The sequence below is a fragment of the Vanacampus margaritifer genome, chromosome 1 (genome assembly GCF_051991255.1).
Source record: "Vanacampus margaritifer isolate UIUO_Vmar chromosome 1, RoL_Vmar_1.0, whole genome shotgun sequence".
Taxonomy (NCBI): Eukaryota; Metazoa; Chordata; class Actinopteri; order Syngnathiformes; family Syngnathidae; genus Vanacampus; species Vanacampus margaritifer.
The window spans coordinates 22173945-22195512 of record NC_135432.1 but is presented as its reverse complement, the minus strand read 5'-3'; the positions used below and the strand labels follow the sequence as shown (position 1 = coordinate 22195512).

The 21568-nt window shown below is 39.6% G+C and overlaps 1 protein-coding gene across 1 annotated transcript; it reads left to right on the top strand.

The window, feature by feature from the left end:
* Window positions 1–836: 836 nt before the first annotated feature.
* On the top strand, window positions 837–17222 carry nalf1a (NALCN channel auxiliary factor 1a). Its single transcript, XM_077574573.1, has 3 exons — window positions 837–2047; window positions 14701–14872; window positions 16353–17222. The coding sequence occupies exons 1-3, from the start codon at window positions 1361–1363 to the stop codon at window positions 16649–16651; spliced, it is 1158 nt and encodes a 385-aa protein (XP_077430699.1). The 5' UTR covers window positions 837–1360; the 3' UTR covers window positions 16652–17222.
* The last annotated feature ends 4346 nt before the right edge of the window (window positions 17223–21568 follow it).

Below are 21568 nucleotides of genomic sequence, written 5' to 3'. Positions count from 1 at the left end.
TTTTTCTAGTCAGTTAATTACTTGCATAAGAAGAAAAAAAATGACCCCAGTAGTTTGACATGAACAAATATTCTAACTGTCATATGCAAACATTTATTAAATGCTTTACTTTAATGCATGTAATTATGTTTATTGCGCAAACGCAACCAGAGCTGCCTTTAACGTAGCCATCCGGTGTCAAGATAAAAGATATCTGTGGCCAAACTTAATAGTGAGATTAATCTGCGTTAATACATGATTAATGCGATAATTGTTTGTGATTAATTAATTAGTTAACGCTTTAACCTTGAGAGCGCTAGTTCTAACATATGTTGCTTAATTATAACAAAGTCATAATAATAATTATTATTATTGTCAATGTTAGCATTAGCGCACTAAAGGCTAGGGTATGTGATGCACAATTTGTAATTCTCTAATGTTTTTTTTTATGTAAACTTCAAATGAGAGTGTCAATAAACAGCTAAAAGCCTCCTTTTGATTAATCGTTCACTATTTTAACCTGACAATGCCATCTTACAGCAATGATATTTCCAAATTTACACTCGCAAGTAAAAGTGAAATATAACGTGAACAACGGTTCCCATTGTATATTAACATTACAATAAATTACATGTATAAATGATATTAAATAACGAATTATAAATTTCTTGGTGACTTTTATTTATGATGTTTTGCTAGTTACAATAAAGCCATTAAGTAATTAATTTAGTGCATCCCTGCAATTGAAAACCCGACTAAAGTCACCGTAAAATGACCTCGAGCAGAGGGGAGCTTTTATTTTGTAGAAAAGAACCGGAAACGGCAAACCTCACTACGGCAGGCCTGACAGCTTCCTGCGAACACGCACAGTTCCTTGGCCAATATGGCGGCGACTTGACGAAGGCAGCGGGATGAAGAGGGTGAGGGCTTGAAAACGCAAAGATGTCCGTCACAGGCTGCGGGCCCATCCGCCAATACTAAGCCAAGACCATGTTGGAAGACGACAGCCGGCGCACCGTAGCGCGACCGAGGTGTCGGTGAGCGTGCGGATAAGATAAGACGCGTTCGCGAGGCCACGCAAGAGGAGAGGAGGAGCGGAGGAGCGGAGCGGCGCGCGGCTCGGCTCGTCTCGTCTCGGCGCCGGGCTACGACAGCGGCGGCTTCCGCCCGGTCAGCCATGGAGGATGCGTCCCGGGCTTGCCAGCGTCTAATTTGCCACCCGGCCCACGCTCACTTGGATGGGAATTAGCCGCGAAGGCCGAGGCAAGCCGGGACGAGCCACCAGTCGACACCTGAAGGGGGAGGAACGCGAAGCGGACCCCAAGTCAATGACTGTTGCGGCAGAGGAGCCGCCACGGTGGAGTCGGCCGGTTCCCGAAATATGACCAGGGGTGCTGGGACGTGTTGGCAGCAAGATGACGACGACGGCTTCCAAATCTGGTTAGAACCCCCCCGCGAGAACCAAAAGCCATTCACCGACTCCGAGAGGGCGCAGAGATGGCGACTGTCCTTGGCATCCCTCTTGTTTCTCACCATCCTCCTCTCTGATCACCTGTGGTTCTGCGCCGAGGCCAAACTGGCCAGGACCCGGGACAAGTTGGCATCGTCCCGCCTCCTCTCCCCCCAGACCCATTCAGCACACAGCAGCCTCAGAGAAAACCCGCTCGCTATTTTTGTAGGAAACTCGAGCAAACATTTGTGGCGGCTGGAAAGTTGCCACGCGGACACTTGGTCCAACACCTGCTTGACTTTCGCCGACGCCGACCATTTGTGCAGGGGCCTCTCCGGTAAAGAGAGCTCGTCGGCTGTAAATATGAGCGATTTGTACCTCTCCTTTTGTAACTCCTACTCGCTGCTGGATTTGTTCGGCGGCTCGACGAGTCCGGACAATTTGAACTGCAGCCTGGACGTGCTCGGCGACGGCGACACGACCCGATGCAGCTTGTGCGTGCAGGCGTACCAGCGCTACGACCAGCACGCCCTGGAGAAGTACGACGACTTTGAGCTCCTCACTCAGAAATACGAGCCGGCCGAGTATTCGGTACGGACGTGCATGGAGCAGTGCAAGGTAGGCGAGGGGATTTCTGATGGGGGGGTTAGGGGGGTTCTAGGGGGGCTTTGTGTTTTTTGGCTGATGGCTGTGAGGGTGATGCGGTGGCCATCTGTTGATTTGAACCTGGAGAGAAGCCAGCTTTGTGGTCCTCCTCCTCTTCTTGTCACCATGGAGACGGGTGACAGATTCAAGGAGATGGACCGGTCTCATGTTCATTCATGTAGTTGCCTGGCGGCCCCATGCTAGTGTGCACATGGAGGCCTTACTACACAACACCTCTAATCTGTATATCATTCGTTCTATCCTTTTTTTTTTTACGTTGACAAGAGAAAAATCATCACACCCAACAATTTTCTACACCCTACCCTCACCAATGTAGTGGATGAGGTCAACTACCTGGGTGAGAGGCAGGGTACACCCCGGACTGGTTGCTAGATAATCAAAGGGAACACACATTGGTACCTGGAGATACGAGTGACCCGACTTTAGAGTCTTGCTTTGACTTGCGAGTGCTGTCTAGTGGCAGTGACTCGAGTCGGCTCACTTCATAACAAGCAGTAGTTTGTCAGAGAGCACACAATTCTTCCAAAAAGACACTTCAAGCTGAATTACACTTTGTGTACTTAAAACAGCTACACTTATGCTCTAGCTAACCTAATGCTAGCATATAATAGAAAATACCATAGGCTGGCTAACCATTAGCGCACTCGTCGTGGAGTTATAACCCTCTAAGCGTTGGATATTTGAGCATATCACAATACTCATAGGTATATATTCATCATCCTCTGCGAAAAATGACTATTATTGCAATTTAGGGAAGTACCGTGATTAACTGGCTTGCTCTTTGTTTGTGTCTGTATGACTGGTGGGCACATTAAAAGGAGCTGTACAATGAATTTAATCAAATTAAACTTGTAAATCAATGCACCACTGTGCTGTATAGAGAAACAATAATTCATGCTGCCAATTTAATGAAGGTAACATGCATGCTGTCGGAATGTGGGAGGAATGCCGGATTCGAGCCCCCAACTCCAAAACTGTGAGGCGGATGTTCTCACCATCACTGTGCCACCCAATTGAGAGAAAAAAAACTGAAAAAAATCGAAGTTTTAAAAATTTTAGGAAAAATGGGTCACAGAATTGAATTTGAGTCTAATATTGAATTGGTTGTGATTATGTGACCTGGAAGTTTGTTCTCGCACCTTAACTGATACTTGTAAACGTTAGCCACCATCACCACCAACAATTAAAAATTGTTTAAAGAAGCAAAACACGTGAATCTTATGAAACCACTGTTTGTCTGTCCCATCACAGTTTTCACTCACTCATGTCCTCACGGAACTTGCGGACTAGTACAGTGAATCTCAAACTTTTTACTAGGCAAATACTAGGAGTGTGCACGATTCGATACGCGAGTCGATATGTGGGGTGCGAAAGGATTTGAGGACAGTTCGATTTGAAAGTGGAACGATTCGATTTGGTGTGATGTCGATTCGATTCATTGTGGTATGACTCAGTTTGAGAGATGCAATAACTTTTTTGTTGTCTTTTTACATCCATTTGAATGAACTTGTCAGCACTCTAAAATTGCCATTTCTTTTTAAGATATCTCTCTCAAATAAAGGACGTATCGAAACATATCTCGATAAAGTGGAACAATTCGGTTTGGTTTGATGCACTCACATCTTTCAACTAACGTTTTCACGTTTCCAGTTTTTGTTACACCCTGAGCAAGTACCGATACCAAGTGTCGGTACACCGGTCTTATTTCAAGGTATCGTGTACTCATGAAGGCTGCTAATACCAGCTACCGATACTTAAGGCAAACAATAAATTTTTCCTTCAGCAGTTGGTTCTACACTGCAGCAGATTGACACATCAGCAAATCACCACGTGCGCAGAAAGAAAGAAATAATGGTCTTTGTTGACATTTATATATCATAGTGTTAATTTAAATTTTCGTAGTACTAGTGGTATCATTACTCCGTATCGGTTGAGTATGCAGAACTGACTACTTGTACTAGTATTGCTCGGAAAATAAGTGCATTTGCTCCCCAAAATGTAGAAATACGCTCTATTTGAAATGTTTTAAGTGTCCCAAAAACGTTTTTATACGTTTTTATGTTGTTGTTTTTTAATGCTAGAGCATACAAAGAATGGTTGAAGAAATGGTAGGTTTTGCACAAACGGCCAGCAGGTGGTAGCAGAGAAAAAGAGATCAACCAGGGTCATGTTGAAAATTATTATTTTTTTACCCACAGTTCTATGCAGATTTGTGATTAATGATGAAACTTTAATCTTTTTTTTTTTGGGGGGGGGGGGGGGCGTTGATAGGTTTCATGTTTTTATATCAATACAGCACAATATTCTGTGGGCCTTGTAAAATCAGTCAAAATCCAGTAAAACAGCCGAGAGTGAAGGGGATTGCTTTTGTGAAAATGGCTGGGGGTGAATGAGTTAAAAGTTAAACGCAAGTTTTCTATACTATACTTGGGAACTAAAACATAGTCCACTGAATATGAGCAAAAAGTAAAAACGGGTAAAAAATGAGTCACTTTTTTCCCCATTTTGATTTTTGATTGAAAATGGGAAGAAGAACTAATCTGACTCTTTTCTCCACCCTGTTTGTTAGAATGGTCAACCGCATTGGCGATGGCCAGGTGTTGACCGTGCCCGTGCCACTCCACATGGAGAACGAGTCGTTGAAGTCAAGAGGTGGTTTGGCGACCTAATGTGGCGGAAGGCTCTTGTTTGCTCATCGTAGCCAGACGCACTAAAAAGCCTCTCGACCGGCTCCATTTGCCAGCCACGGTTCAGAATACGCTTGAGGGGGTTCAAACTGAAAACTACTGCGCTTACATCCTGCTCCAAAATAGGGGTACAATAGGGTCCCTTAGGCTCATATGCTTCACTTTTACCTTCCAATGTACCCCATATTGATGATTATAGGTATAAAAAGCAGTGTTCAGGTAGCACCCTTGGAAAAAAAACAACATAGTACCCGAGTTATCTATTTTTCTCAGAGGGAGAGAAGAGCAGAATAAGTGAGGCAGAGGAGCTGTCTGTGTTAGTGAATGGTGATGCCAGACTCCATTCACAGAAACCTCAGCCAATCGCAGATGGCCTCCATTCACCCAAACACTGACAGGGAGGCTGCACATACATGTCAAAAATCCCACAAAGCCATCTGCTTGCCTGTAAAAACCAAACCCAAACGTGTTGGGCTGCCAACCCGACATGCCTTGTGAACTGTCACTCGGAATAATGAGGCAGCATCCTGTCAGTCTTTCCACGGCTGCGTACTCCTTCTTGAGTCGTCTGTTGACAGAACCTTGAAGTATGCGTGATGTCGTCATCTCATCGTGTATTCATGTTGATTATCTGTCCAGTCCCTTTTGCAATTGAAAAGGAACAATGCTTGCCAATTAAATTTTTTTTTTTTTTTTTTTACAAATTCATTAGTACGAGTATTTTGTTTTTGTTTGTCCTTGTCTTTCTTCAAGCTCGCAAAAATGAGCGAAGATGTTCAAGTAAAGGAAATTTCATATAACGATTGTCCTGGCCAAAATGATCTCTTGAGAATAGACGCTCCCCTAAAAGTGGTTTATAATTGCCTGCATTGACCATTTAAACCAGGGGTGACAAACATGGTGCCCGCAGGCACTAGGCAACCCTCAAAGACCACATAAGTAGCATGTGAGCCCGTTCTAATAATAGCTCACCAATGAGTAGCGACCATTTTTTTTTGTTGCTATTCTTTGTTAAATCACACTTGCAATGGTGTAAATTCGCAGAAGACCATAATTTTAAAAATGCTTTACCGATAAGTTCAAAGTTCCGTATTCACCAAGCCACCGACGATGAGTGGGTCTATTTGAAAACATTTTCATACAATTTCATACATTTTTCTATGAGCGGAGGTGCTCTTCCGACAGACGAAAAAAAAGTTTGAATCTGGTTGGCTAATGCTAAATGCTGTCTTGGTTGACAGTTCAACAGCTGTAAACAAGACAATGCACTCACCTTTATCGAACCTTTTTTCCTCGATCAAGGCAGCTATTAGAAGCTGGCTGTGTTGTTTACCTTGCGCCGGTCCCGTCCCACATTGTAACGATGGAAACGTCGGCAGACGCAATATTTCTGTGTCATGTTGAATTCAGGATCTAATGCATTTCATATTTATATCATAAAAAGGCAGAGTTGGAGAGCCATCAGAAAGAGTCTGGAAACTAGTGACTACACAAGTTTGTAAAGGAAACGTGGCAGACAAATCCTCGAACCCCGATGATAGTGAGAGGACTCCGGGTGAAATTGAAAATAGGACAAAGAAAAGAGACAGTCTTTCTTTGGCGGTTCGGGTAGGCCTTGTCATTTTTGGTATGTGGATCAACAAAAGTCTGCAAACGAAGCAAATATATAAACGTATTACTTTGGCGCCATCTGGTGTAACCTTAGTGTTGTTGTTAGGTTTTATTCATTCATAGTGTTATGTCTGCTTTTGAGATGCCCTGTTTTGTTGGCAGTCCTTGATTACACCTTCTCAAAAATGAAAGTGAAAGTATGTTTTTGCTTGTCTGCCTATGCAGCCTTTAAAGGCTACTTAGTCTACTCTATTTGCAGTAACATACTTTACTTTTACTACTACTTTACTATATTACTTACTACTTTGCTGTTACAACGTGTCAGTATTTCCTAACACTTATTCTCATGCGTAAATGCCAGTTTAAAGACTTAAAAGGAACCCGACTGACTGTCATGACAAGTTTGCTCCATATTATTTATTTGGTAGCTTCCTAAAGGGACGATCAAAACTCTTGAATGCGTCTGGTGAATGACGAGAGCTTTAGGAACGCCGCGAGGCTTATCTTGCTTTCTTTATGGCGTTTCACATTGAGAGCCTGCCGCCATTCTACGTCACTACGCACTGAATGCGTTGCCACGTAAATAACAATGGCGGCGTACGTCTAAATTCATCGTCTACAAAATCTATTCAACTGAAAATGATTTTTGAAAAATGAATCTCATAGTGTTGTTGGTAACAACCAAATCAATAATATAGAGCAAACTTGTCATGACAGTCGGGGTTCCTTTTAAAGAAAAAACTCATTTAGCAAAGCAGTAACAAGTTCATATTTTGTCAACAATGAATTTGATGACTTCATTCATTATTTTTCATGTGCAGTTAATACCTTTAAAAACACATTTTGCAACGTTGCAACATTTGTCGACCAATCGTGAATGATGACCAAATCTTGAAAACAGGTGAGCAGTGATTGGTCGTTACCTGACCTCTGAGCACCTGTGATGTCATTGTCAGTCGACAGAAAGTGGCAAAATGTGTTTAGGTATTAGTCGCACATGAAAAATAATGTTGTCAAATTAATTCTAGACAAAAAAAATAAAATTATTGCTGAAAATGACTAAATGAGTCAAGTGTTGTAATGTTTGTGTTTCTCCATGTGTGATGTCATGTCAGTTTGTGCTAGCGTGTTATTTTGACTAGCATGCAAACTACTGCGAGTGATGAACCTCGTTTGAAGGTGGTTTGTTTGTGTTGAATAATTTAACGAGTTGTTTATGTAACATGGGTTCACGACTGTGTACAAACTATGCATGATGTTGGTGTTTTATGGTCCTCTGCGTTGTAAGTGTTGTCATGCCACCCTTTGGCATCTGTACACAATTACAAATAGATTTTAGGGGCGTGTCTTCGTGGCATGACTTGGTCGCCTGTCTCTCATGAATAGCAGGGATTCACTGAAAACAAGTGTGGATGATTTCCTCATAACTTAATTTAATTGACTTCAAGGAAAACATACATTTACATACATATATATATATATATATATATATATATATATATATATATATATATTAAAAAAAATGTTTTTCAAATGCCCCTGTTAACATGGAGCCATTCTAATCAAGCCAGCCACCACAACGGTTGTTCATAGGCTACTATGCAACCTGGCATGAGGGTCAATTTCAAAATAAAAGTGAACTACTGTACATAGATATCAATGCCTTATTTTGCTTTTATTTTGAATTTGGCTTGACATCGAATTAAGCCTGGCCTGATGTGCAAAATCAAACAGTGACAGACTTGAACTGGAGTGCAAATATTCAATTTGATGTCCTCATGTTCACCGGCGCACCACTTATGTGCATGCGCACCTGTCCTGAGGTTCCATCAATGCGCAATCGGGGAGTTCTAGTAAACAGTGTTAAGGTTTCTAGGAATCCCTGAATGCGTGTCAATATAATTGAGGAGCTACTAATGAGGCCACTGTTTACTCTTTTCATCTGTCAACATGTTTCTTTTCCTCCTTTGTTTCTGTGCAATAGCAGTATTTGTGTGTTTTGAGGTAGACAAACTGCTATCCAACAACACTTGGGCACGTGATTCACATAAAAGAGGAGAAGACTATCAGTAAGTTTTCATTTGCTGTGCTTGGCAATTTAAGTTCAAGCCTTCCTAAGATGTTCACTGATCATATTGCCCGAAACACTTTACAATATCATAGCATGCACTGTAAAACAAAAAATCATTAAAAAAAACAAAAAACGGTAATTTTCGGGCAGACAGGAAATTCTGTTAAATAGCAGAAATAAAATAAAAAACGTTTTTAAGTGTAATTTCAACAAGATTGTATGTTGTAATATATGAGTATATGTCAAAAAAAAAATAATGTGATTGGTCTTTCAAAACATGGCCAATAACTGTTGAAAAACAAGATAAAACAGGTTCACCAAGGAGATCGAACCCACACCCTCAGGGATACCTGCCGACCACTCTATCACTGATCCACGCTTCCGCTGTTGTTTATAATTTTAGCTCTCAAAGCAGGCAGCATCCATAAGTCCAATTATTTGCTTTGCTTTATTCACCCACTCACGCTTTCCCCTTTCATATATCTCATTAGATGTTCTTTCAAAATAAATGTTAATACAATGAATTATTATTATTATTACAATGAATGTCCTAGATTCTGATATGGCTCAACACGGCGCTCCAGCTGTGTTGATTGAGCTTGTCAGCAACTAATTTTAACTGCAGTTGCAGTGTTGTGCCATTATGGAGGCGCTATATCAACAGCAGTGCACCGGAAAGACCCAAAGCAACAACAGAAGAAGAAACGATAATAGTGTTTTACAACAACGCTGAACTATATTTACAATTTAATATGTACTAGTGGATGCATCTTTAATGGCAAAAATTATTGGCAACTTTGTATTCATATAATTTCTCATTTCTAGTCCCTGATCGTAAAATGGCTGCAGGAGGGCGGCCCATAATGATATCGGTCACCGCCGCAAGTGCCGATACTTTACTTAAAATAAGGCTGGTATTGGCACCGATACCGATGCCTGCTATCGGTAGCAGAGGTGGGTAGTAACGAGTTACATTTACTCCGTTACATTTACTTGAGTAACTATTTGAAAAAAATGTACTTCCAAGGGTAGTTTGACCACACAATACTTTTTACTTGAGTAAATGTGTGAAGAAGTAATGCTACTCATTAGATGTACCGTATTTTCACACAAGTGCGCCGCTTGACTGACTATGTGGGAGCATTTCCGCGGACACTAGTGATGTGTCATTCACAAACGAATCGAGTCTTTTAAACGGCTCTTCAATTTGACGATGGGAACCAAGTCTTTATAGAGACCCGTTCAACCCCCACATAATTTTGTCTATCTGATGCCACTTTTTTTTTTTTTTTTATAAATCCGATTTCATGTTCAAGCAGTTACTCAGTACTTATTTTACAGTATTCTTTTCAGCAAATACTTTTTTACTTGTACTTGAATGATTTTTTATGACTACTTTTTACTTTTACTTGAGTAATATTATTTTTGAAGTAATGCTACTCTTACTTGAGTAAAATTTTTGGCTACTCTACCCACCTCTGATCGGTAGTCACCCATCATAGTCAGGCTGATACCACCTCTGCCTCAATTTGAGCCCTTGAACTACCGTAGTTATTTTCACACACAAAAATTGTCAATTCACAAAGAAATTATAATAAAATTACAAGTTTTTACTGTTAATTTCTCAGTATGTATATATATATATATATATATATATATATATATATATATATATATATATATATATATATATATATATATATATTAGGGGTGGGAATCTTTGAATGTCTCACGATTCGATTCCGATTTTTGGAACTGCGATTCGATTCAGAATCGATTTTCGATTAGGGACGATTTTTGATTCAAAATGATTTGATTGACAATGATTTTTGCCTCAATCTATAGATGTGCAATGAATTGCAATGATCTACTCCAGTCTGACTTGTTAATGCTAATGTATTAGACCGCGTGGAACCACACTGCCCCTCAGTGGCCAAACCGGGTACAACATAAACAGCGCTCCCAATAAAGGCACACACAGACAAAGTCAAGACAGTATAAAATAATTTAAATGAAATCGATTTTGGGACATTTAAAATCGATTCTGAATCGTACTAAATGAGAATTGCGATTCTTATGAGAATTGATTTTTTGGGCACACCCCTAAATATATATATATTTGTCTAGGTCAGGGGTGGCCAAGTTCGGTCCTCGAGAGCCACTATCCAGCCTGTTTTCCATGTTTCTCTCCATTAACACACCTGATTCATGATCAGGATCGTTGTCAGGCTTCTGCAAAGCTTACTGATGAGCTGATCATTAGAATCAGCTGCGCTGAAGGAGGAAGACATGGAAAACCGACCCTGGTCTAGGTTTTTAAAGTTGAATTTGACATTTTATCCCATTAAATAAAAAACAAATATTTGTGAACATATTTTAACAATCAATATATGTATTTCTAATGGAGTTTTTATGTGTGTAAAAGAACAGAAATATTGTGTGTATTTACATATTTTACATTGGACAGGTAAAATCTGTTCATTTTTGTAAATTAAATGATATTTTTAAAATAAAGAAAAAAAACTCAAATAAAAAGTAAAATACAGGTCTATTTTTTACAGTGTGTGATCAGATTTTCTCTTATGCCAAAGACCAAAAAGTCAGCTTGTTATTTTCATTTGTCAAAATACTTCATTAGGGTTTCTTCAGCACTTTAACATCTAAGGAGGCATTTGCACTGTTTGGAAGAAAGTACCTCAAAATTTGGACTTACAGAAGTATTTTCTAACTATCACAGAAGCGTTTGTACGTCGGAAGTGTTGATAAACTGAATGGTCATAATGGAGTGTCTGAAGCAGTCCGGTGTCTCTTGTGCTATATGGCTGGCGGGCGGCCGGCCCACCAAGCTACAAGGTGACAGAGGATTTCTGAGTGCCAGGTCCCTATTCACAATGATCACACATTAGACTGATCAAATCAGACTGCAGGCCTGCTTCCTGACTAACTCAATTTGCTCTCATACGCTTCCCTTTTCACGCTGCGCGCACAGTTGCGCACGCACGCACTTGCACTGTTGCACTTGTGCACATGAGCAGAAAAGCAACCGTGAGTGGGGCAGCACCTATTGAGCTCTCATGAAAAGCAGAGACTGACGTTGCCTTGGCAACTGCTGGCATACATTTTCAGGAGGACCCAGATTTTCTGTCTGACTCGTATTGTTTTGGTTCTCTTTGGATAGTCGCGGCATGCCTGGACTTCTTATCTCACTTCTCACTGTTTGGAATTAGGCCGCCACTGTACTGAATCTTCAGAGGCATGCTTAGGAGTCGCCCAAACTCTCGAAATTATATGCAGCCATTGAGGTGTCTCATTTCTTTTTTTTCCCCCTTAAAATCCATTTGATCTACCTGGCAGTTTAATACTACTGCATGAGTATTAATCCTCATAGTGCGATTTGATTTAACATTTACTTTGATTTATCTTCCGCATTCTCCACAGCGGTCGTTCTCAAATCTTTTACCCAAAATCACACCCCAAAAAATACGGAGTGCTTCAAGCATCACCATAATGGCTAGCATTAAAATACTAGGGCCTGACCAATACTGGATGCATTTTTTGAGGCCGATGTTGATTTTTGGCAGAAAAAAATACTAATTACTGATAAATCAGCTGATTATTTAAAATATATATTTAATGCATAAAATTACTTATTTACTTGGGGATTGTATTTCGTGCCATGTGGTGGAAATGTGTGTTTGCATCTTTGAATTTTGAGAAAAGAAAATTTTTGAATCCTTGAAATATCAACTTTAAATATAACTTGAAACGACAATGACAAAATAAAACAAGAAAGTTAAATAAATATAGAATAAACTACACGGCTGAAAAAACAGTAAGAACAAATACAGACCGTTCCTGTGCATTTTGGCCTCTTGGAGGCAGTGTGGTGCCGTGCATCCATGGTGTACACACTTAGAGTGAGTACAGAAGAAAGTTACGTTTGAATTCTATTAAAATAACTCATTTTTCAAACATTGGGAAGAGTTTGTGCCTTTGCGTAGTGTTATCCTACCCGTGAGTGTGTGTTCCCACAGCATTTGTGTGTGAATATTCGTTAATTTGAAGGAAAAACACTCCAGAAGTCGATGCTAACTTCCTGTTCGCATTTAAATGGGATCCTCCCTTTGCTTTAAGCATTAGCGCTACTAGGCTAGCGATGGTTTAAAACGAAGCATGTTTTGTATTTAAAAATACAGTGGATGTAATTCTTATCCAACTAACTCCAACTGGGTTGTCATTAAACAGTTTAAAGGACGCTTAAGGACAACAGAATAAGCAGAATAACATAGCTGCACATTTGCTAGTTGCTAATGCTAGCAAGCATAACGGTGCATTAGGGTCCTTTCACAGCATCAGAAACTTCGGTTTTCTTCGATGATAACATTTTAAGGGAAAAATAATCGGCCATTTAGCCCAATAGGCCGATTGTTTTGGCTGATGTTTGAAGGGCAATAATCGGCCGATTAATCGGCCGGGCCCTATAAAATACAATAGTGTAGTAGGTGTACCTTGGGCAGTGATTCTTTCCGAGTACCAGTAGTGAAGCCAAGTACCACAAGTGGTATTAGTACCACACTTTCAGAGTCACTGCCCTACAGTATCGCTTCACTTTCGATTATACAACACATGCAGGGCCCGCACTCCTCTCATCATTATCATTCTTATTATCATGATCACATTATTATAATTGCAATAATTGTTTGACTGTGCTTGTTATCTTTGGTTGTTGGTCCAAACGGGTCCAATAATCACATCTGACCTGACGGTAGATGGAGAGAGAAAAACAGGATAGAGCGGTTGAGCGACAACAGAGCAATGGGCACAACAACAGCCATATCAGCAACAGTAATAGTCCCATAATGACAGCATCTGCGATGATACTCCCAACGCCACCGTCCGTCCACAGCTGCATTGGCTGAATGTGAGCATGAATGAGTTTATTTCAGTCTGCCCTCCCTGGGTGTGCTTTGAGCTGTTTAATGACACCCTAGTTGGGGTTTAATGTAAAACCAAACACACAACAAAAAGAATTACACGCAGTGTATATTTAAAATAAAACAAGACATAGAAACATTGCCAGCGCTAATGCTAACAGTCAATGTAAAATCCAATTGGCAGGCAAATGGATAAATTAGGAATAATAGTCCTTAAAATAACAAATATTACAGATAATATGACAATACTCAAAGGCGTATGTTCTTTATAATCTGTGAATGAGTTCTATAAAGCTCAATCGTAACTTTCTTCTTATGCTAATATTTGACTTTGTTACTAATCCATTTTCTGGTTGTTCTTTCAAGTCATTTTTATACTTGACTTTTGGTCATTGAATAAATGCTTTAAAAAAGTTTCTAAATCTGGGAAAAATTATATTTAATTTTTATAAATTTTTTTGAGAGAGAAAGACTCATATCAGAAGGCAAAGAGGCCGATGGCGGATATTTGAAGCAGATATTCTCGTTTGCAGTTAAGGGGAAATAAATATTGATATCAAAGTTTTGAGTCATACAAACTCTCAACACTTGACTTTGTATGAATGCACTTAAGGACATGTTTATTAACCAGCTATTCAGATTTGCAGAATTAAAAACAAAATATTCTACTGAAAAGGAAAATAAAATAAATAAAAATGTCAACAAATAAATAAACTAAATGAAGTTTTAAAAAAATGTCAATTGGCATTTTAATCTTTCACTTATCACTCATTATTATTGTCATCATTATTTTAAGTTTAAAAAAAGAGGGAAAAAAGGTAACCTGCGTGAGCAGTCAGCAGAGAATTTACCATCTCAAAAGAACTGATTTGAAAAAAAACAAAAAAACATCTGCTGCCGATATGCACCAAAATGCCCCCCGCCCACACACACACAAAAAAATCAGCTCCGATAATCACCCCTGTGGATAGTGATTATGTGTCTCCATGATAGCCCTACAGTTGGTAGCTAATTCTGCAAAGCGATTAGCATGAGTTCACTTCAATCCCATCCAACACGTCTGGGAAGCACAGCGATGGTGAGCCAGGCCCTTTCTCAGGTCCAACATCATTTACGCTCTTCTGGATGAACGGCCACAGCATACCCCCAAATTTGTGCACAAAGTCTCCCCAGAGGCCTAGAAACGGTGACAACTGCAAAGGGGGAATTTCATTTTTTTAGGGCGTAACGCTCAGAGATTGTATCATAAACATGCATGTTTTTTCCCCCCTCTACTCACAAATTCTTCGGTGTCCCTTCCAGACAGCCTACAAGCCCTGGCTGTGTGCGCAGTATTTCCCCACCACGCAGCACTCGTGTCAAAGAAAGGTATCGTGCCAGCAGTACTGCCTGGAGGTCCAACAGAGCTGTCCATTCATTCTGCCGGACAACGACGACTTGATCCATGGCGGCAGCCCAAGCTTTATCTGCACAGGTTATTGTCCACTCTGTCTTTCTGACGCAATCTTTCACAACCTTTACTCAACCAAAGCATGCGTTTTGGGCGGCGTGTGAGTCGACCCCAGGGAACTTTTTTTTGTTTTTTTGTTGCTGTGCTTCAATAAAGTGCAATGGCACATCCACTACAGTAGGTGGCAGTGGCTCTCTGATAGTCTGAGAGTGCGCAAGGATTATTAGCTCCTCTGCACAGGTGTACTTAATAATTTTATAGACAAATGATAGTCATGGCACAGAGTTGGGGGGCAGGGTGGCACAAAATATTTTTTTCTTCCAGAAAGGGGGGGGGGGGCTGTGGTATAGCAAAAAATCATTGTTTAGATACCTTGTTTAATTTAAAGTTGTCCAAATCCTCAGCGTTTCACACTCTCAAGTAATGATAATAATAGTAATAATAATGATATTAGCAACAACAACAATAATAATAATAATAATAATATTAATAATAATAATAATAATAATAAATAGGGCTGGGTATCAATTCTAATTTCCTCAATCATTTCAATTTTGATTCACAAGAATTCAGTTCGATTCGATTTTGATTTAATTATGGAACATCAATTCATATCAAGGACAAATTCCAAATTAAATTTTCCAATGGCACTAACTGGTTTATTAATAGATATAACACGTGTTACAATCACTTAAGTGTTTCACAGACAATTGACATCAGCAAGGATGATATGAAAATATTTTTCATAATTCAAATCAAATAATTGTAAATATAAATTTAAAAAAAATCGGAATTGTCTCAAAGTGGAATAAGTCAGGTCTTTCATAAATGTTTAGAAAATACATTCTACTTTCTTATGAATTTAAGTGAAAAAGAGATATTAAAATAATTGATTCATGGTTTTATGAATCGATATCAGGCTTGAAAAAGAAAATTGATTCGATATTGATTATAATTTTTTTTAAAGACAGCCCTAATAAAAAGCAATAATAACAGCAGACTGATTATCTTTGTGTTATTTTCACAAGTCATTTTTACCTGTTTTCATATGAATTAACTAATTCATATTTAACTCCTTTGCTCCCAAAAACGTTTAAATACGTTTTATTTTTAATATTACCATGCTCCCAAAGATGTATTTATACATTTCTTTGTTTTGTTTTTATGCTAGAGCATACAGAAGGCTTTGATGCAGCCTTTGAACTGAAAATAACGGTTAAAGCAATGGTAGTCATTACAAAAACAGCCAGCAGGTGGCAGCAGAGTATAAGAGATCAACCAGGGCCATGTTGCAAACAAGCTCTTTCCCCCACTGTTTTGAACAGATTTGTGAATAATGATGAAACTTATCTGTCATGTACTAAATCCTCCTTGGCAGTAGTTGGCGCTATACTGCGGCAGATTGACACATCGGCGAATCATCATCTGCGTCAGAAAGAAGGCTTTTTGTTGACAACTTGTGCTCATGAATAAAACGTGATATATCCGTGTCGCCCCATTTCAGGCCTTTTGCCAGAGCATCCATCCGAGAGCAAGGCGGAGTGCTGCGACGTCCGATGGGACTACAACACGGAGGGCCCCTCGGGCGAGACGCTAAAAAGGACTGCCTCCTCGTGCCGGCCCAAGGGGGCCTCGGTCACCTCCACCGCCACCCCCAGACTGTGCAGTGGGCGGCTGAAGATCTGCCTGCTGGCGCTGGTCCTCCTGCACACCGTCATCATCATATCGGCCTCCCACAACTCCACGTTGGCGGGCGCCGCCGTCACCTTCTCGACGGAGAAGAGCGCGTCCAATGAGGATTGAGCATGGGGATTGGCTGAGTCACGGTCAGGTCTGCCCACCCGGCACAGGACGCGGCAGGGCTCGGGCTGAAGCTTGGGCTGAAGCTTGGGCTGAAGCTTGGGCTGAAGCTTGGGCTGGACCGGACCGCCCTTTGAAAGAAGTGACCTCTTGCCACTTAAAACCTGCTCATTGTTTCTATTCCAGCCATATGTTGAGGAGCATCTCGTGCCTCCACCTCTTCTTTTCTTCTGTTTCTTTTTCTTTCTGTCTTTCTGTGTCCGGATTGCGCGTGGAAATGGACAGCGATGAAGTGTGCACCCCCTGCTTGTCATGACATTAGAATTTTCTTTTGACTAATCAACACTATTCCCCTTCCTCTCGCTTACGACCTTGCAGTAACTCATCCATCACTCACGTGGCTCTTTTAATATTCAGCTCGTAGTTGTGTTATTAATTCATCTTCTCCCTCCCTCTGATGCTACATGCCTCAACAGTTTGGCCACTGAGACTAAAGGTAACGGTGCCAAAAAGTGTATGCTTGGTAGTGGTAAATCTCTCACAACGCCACTAAACTGACTCCATTGTCGGCATACAAAAAGGGGGGGGGGGGTCAAAATCTGAAAACTGGAAAGTTGTTGAAACCAAAAAGTCCAGGGGCCTCATTTATTAACGACACAAAGTATTCATTGAGCCATTTCTGTCACACACAAAAACAACTTGTTTGGCTTTTATCATTTGCTGTTAAGTAAACATATGCTTTTTTATTCTACTTGTAAACACTACGACACACTCGGGATGTAACGATAACGGCGATATTGTGATATCGCAATATTAAAATTGCCACAATATCGTCGTCATTATGTCATGATATTAAAAGCAGCACATCTTTTACAAAAGGTGAGGCTGTATTCCATCTGTGTAATCCTAGCACCCTCTGGTGGTTAGTTTATTAGCGCAGTTTCATTTAAATTAGGACTGTTTTGGCCACTGCCATACCAGGAAATATCTATTATTATTTATTTATTTTTAATGTTTTTTTTTTTTTTTTTTGCAAAACTGAGTTTTTACACAATTTCGTGAGTTGTTTTGTTTTTAATATCGCAAACATCCCCACAATATTGTGATAATTATCGTATTGTGATGTTTGGATATCATTACATCCCTACTGCACACTGCTGTTTTTTTTTTTTTTAACCCATTCACTGCCAGCCCTGTTAAAATGGCTCTTTGACGTCTATATCCGTCAATGGCAGTGAATGAGTTCTTTTTTTTTTACTTCCTACTTTGTAGTCAACAGTACTCAGAATAATGGTAAATGGTACAAAGAGTTTTTCCCGCAAGCGCAATCTGACATCATTTTCAGCAAAAACCAAAATAAATTAAAAAACAACATTTTGTAGTTATCTCAAAGCGGCTAGGTTTAACATTTCATACCATTTCTTAAAAAAAAAAAAAAAAAAAATCACCATTTAAAAAGTAGTTTGTTTTCAGTTACAGTCTGTTACATCAACAAATCCAAAAATACAAGTTGTGCCCTGTGATACGAGTTGACCCATTTATTTATTTTGCAGATACAAGCCATTGTTTGGCCTTAAAAAAAAAAAAAAATGATATGAGTGCTGTATGGTGACAATGGCGTCAACTCAGCTCACTTCACAAGCAGCAGTTTGGTAGTCAACAATCCGTCCCCCTGCCCCCAGGCTTTAAACTGTTTATTGCCATTTCTGTCAAACTAAACATAAAAGAAAGAATTACACATTTTGCATTTAAAAACAATCACATAAATTTGTTTATAAGTCTGCTATCGTAATTTTAATGCATAATGTCAAATTCTGTCTTTGTGACTGCATTACACTGACACCTGGTGGCCAAGTTCCAAACACCAGAAGGCACTGTATTAATCATGATGCACAAATTGGTTATTCTTTACATTCTGTTTAATTCAATTAACACTATCAAGTAGAATATTATGAAGTTTTTTTTTTTTTAATTAATTTTTTTTTTTGTAGAACTGATTACGGCATCAATGCCACGATCACTAAACGATTGAACTCGTATCTCAAGGCAACACGATAACATTTAGCTGACAAGCTAAGAATAATATTATAAAACAATTCAGAAAATCAGTAGCTTACTTTTGCTAATGCCATTAATATTTCTATGTAATCAGGATCTGATCTGTTTTAGATTACACACGTTCCCGTCAAACACTTTCATTCATCTACACTCAGGTTGATAATTGAGGCCCCGCATCTTGAGTGCCTCTATGCTGTCCATCCCGAGTCGGGCCAATAGTGGCAATGGAGCAATATTATACCTGATTTTTTCCGCAACATTTATGCCACCCTTGACAAAGTGACGACTCAGACAAGCAAAGGGCTGCATTGGCACGTAAGGAATGTGAGGAGAATTTCAAGGGCTGATCTATCCCACCACCCGTGTGTATGTTAATTTATAAATTTATTTTACTACTATTATTGTTCACTTGTGTCCATCTGCTGTGTGTAAAGTGCACAATGCTGACTGAGTTTGGAATCACGAGATCATGAGTTTATAGACTGATCCAACCACAATTTGCAAATGCCAACAGTACGATTATGATAAAGCAGTGATCGGGCCACACTGAAACGAAATAAGCAAATGTTAAGAGTAAAGTAAGAGATTCACAATTTCAAGAACGAACAACCCTAAACGGGCCTTTCTGTCCGACTTGGGGGAGAAAAAGGCACATGGCTAGAATGTCTTAGTCCAGTCGTGTAGGGACAGCGCAATCTACTGGATCTGATTTGTAATTGCACCAATTCGCCCCAATGCAATCATTTTTTTTTCACGTGCCACTAGAGGGAGCCAACGTTCTACACTTTGCGAAACTGCTCTCAAACATAGACTGCCTCGATTTCGTTATGACCTCGCTGTCAGAATTCTATCACTCAGTCGCAGTATTTTTCTTTTCAGTGTGACCATAAAATTTCTCCATAGAAATTCAAATCCAAACAGAATGCAGAATGTTCTTGCTTACAGTAGTTGCCCTTTCATTTTTTTCCTTTTACCTTTTCAGATGCAACCACCCGACTCCCCCGTGACTTACTTCCTCATTAAACCTTACCTGCCTGTTGATTTTCAAAGAGTTTTGACCCCTGACCCTGGGTCTGACCCCCATTGTCTGAATCCCCACACGTCACTAATCACATTCCCTGGAAGACAGCAGTGGATGTATTCGTTCCTCTGATCTCTATCTGTTCATGTTGCGTGCGTCTATGCAGAAGATGCTTTCTGTTGTAAATATGTCCCCGCAAAATGGCCCCTCCTTCCCATTGCCCTCTGCAGACTCACCCTTCTCGAACCCTCTGTTTGAATCGCACTGTGAATTCTGTTAGCCTCCTCAGTTTTTTGTCTGCTTTTGGAGATTGTTATTGCCGCATTTTTCTGTTGTCTACTGCAGTGGTGTGACTTGATGAGTAGGACTAAGTTGGATGTTTAAAAAGATGCGATGACGAGGTCGTGAATTAAAAAAAAACGTACAAAAAACAACACTTGAATTACGAAAAGGGTTCAAATACAGACAAAAAATGATAATGTTATCATATTGTCATACTAGAGATGCTTTAGTTTGCTATTTTCCTTTCTTTTCTACAAAAGACTTGATGAAATGAAATTATTTATAAAAAAAAATGCGTCCCTCAAGTCATGATCTTTTTTGGACGTAAAAAAAATGTATTTATTAACATTTTGTTCGAAATAAAAAATAAATATAAATTATGTTACACATTATATTTTGGAGTCTTTTTGTGAGTAACTGCTGTGATGACAGGAAGCAGGAGCTTCCCGGATGGGAGGTTTAGGGGTGCTTAGTGTGTTGCAAAATACATTTAAATATTTTGTACATTTTAAAAACAATTTGTATGAAAAAGAAGCATAACACATTTTGGGGAAATGTGTGACCACTCTCAAATCTGATCATTTATTTTCTCGAGAGGAAAACAGATCCATGTACCAAAAACGGGCCTTGGGACTCATTTATGTGACTTGTTAATTGGTATGCAGTCAGCTTGCACTTTCGACACATGACATGACAGCTAGCTTCTCTCATTCCGATTCAAACTGGACAGTGCTCCTGTCTCTGACCACATGAAACGTCAGCATAAAGAGCTATGATTAAATGCAGCAAAATAAGGAATAATAATGATAATAATGTTTTGATATTGAGCTGTAGCCCGGTTTAAGACGAGGCGGGAGGAAAAGGGTGGAACAAACTGTATTATTCAAATATTGACTTTCAAACAAGTAATGTATGGTTTTCCACTCTTGTTTAAAAAAAAGACATGCATTTTTTTAAATCTCTCAATTTTTATTTATTTTTGTTTTTTATTTATTTTAATTTTGGGGTGCTTGAATGATGAGTGCCCTAAAAAATTGGCTATGACAGGACGTTTTCTATGTTGGCCTCTAGAGGGGGACATAGCATCACAATTTATCAAGGCAAGGCAAGGGTATGATAATTGACATAAGTTGTATGTGTACTATTATGTATTATTTTTTCCCCATTTTTTTTGGGGGGGGGGGGGGGGGGACACTTCTTCCCAATACTATAGACCAATCAAATGAAAAACAGCTAAAAAAAACACATGACAGAAACTGAGTGTTCCTAAGAAAACATGAAAAGCAAATCATGGGCATAACTAAAACCATAGAAAGTATTAAAAGCTGTTAGTTAGGCCTTGGATGTATAGAAAATCAACAATATCACTGTCGTTGTCAAAAGAATTGTTAAAAAGATTTATTTTTTAAAAAAAAGGAGGAGGCGTGGCGGTTGGTAAATGTCAGTTGACTTCACACTGACCACAAATAGCACTTTTGTGGATTATTGTTAGCAGTACCAACTTTTAAGCAGCAGGTGGCGCGCGAGGAAAAGTTAACATCGAATAAGCAGTGTTTCAA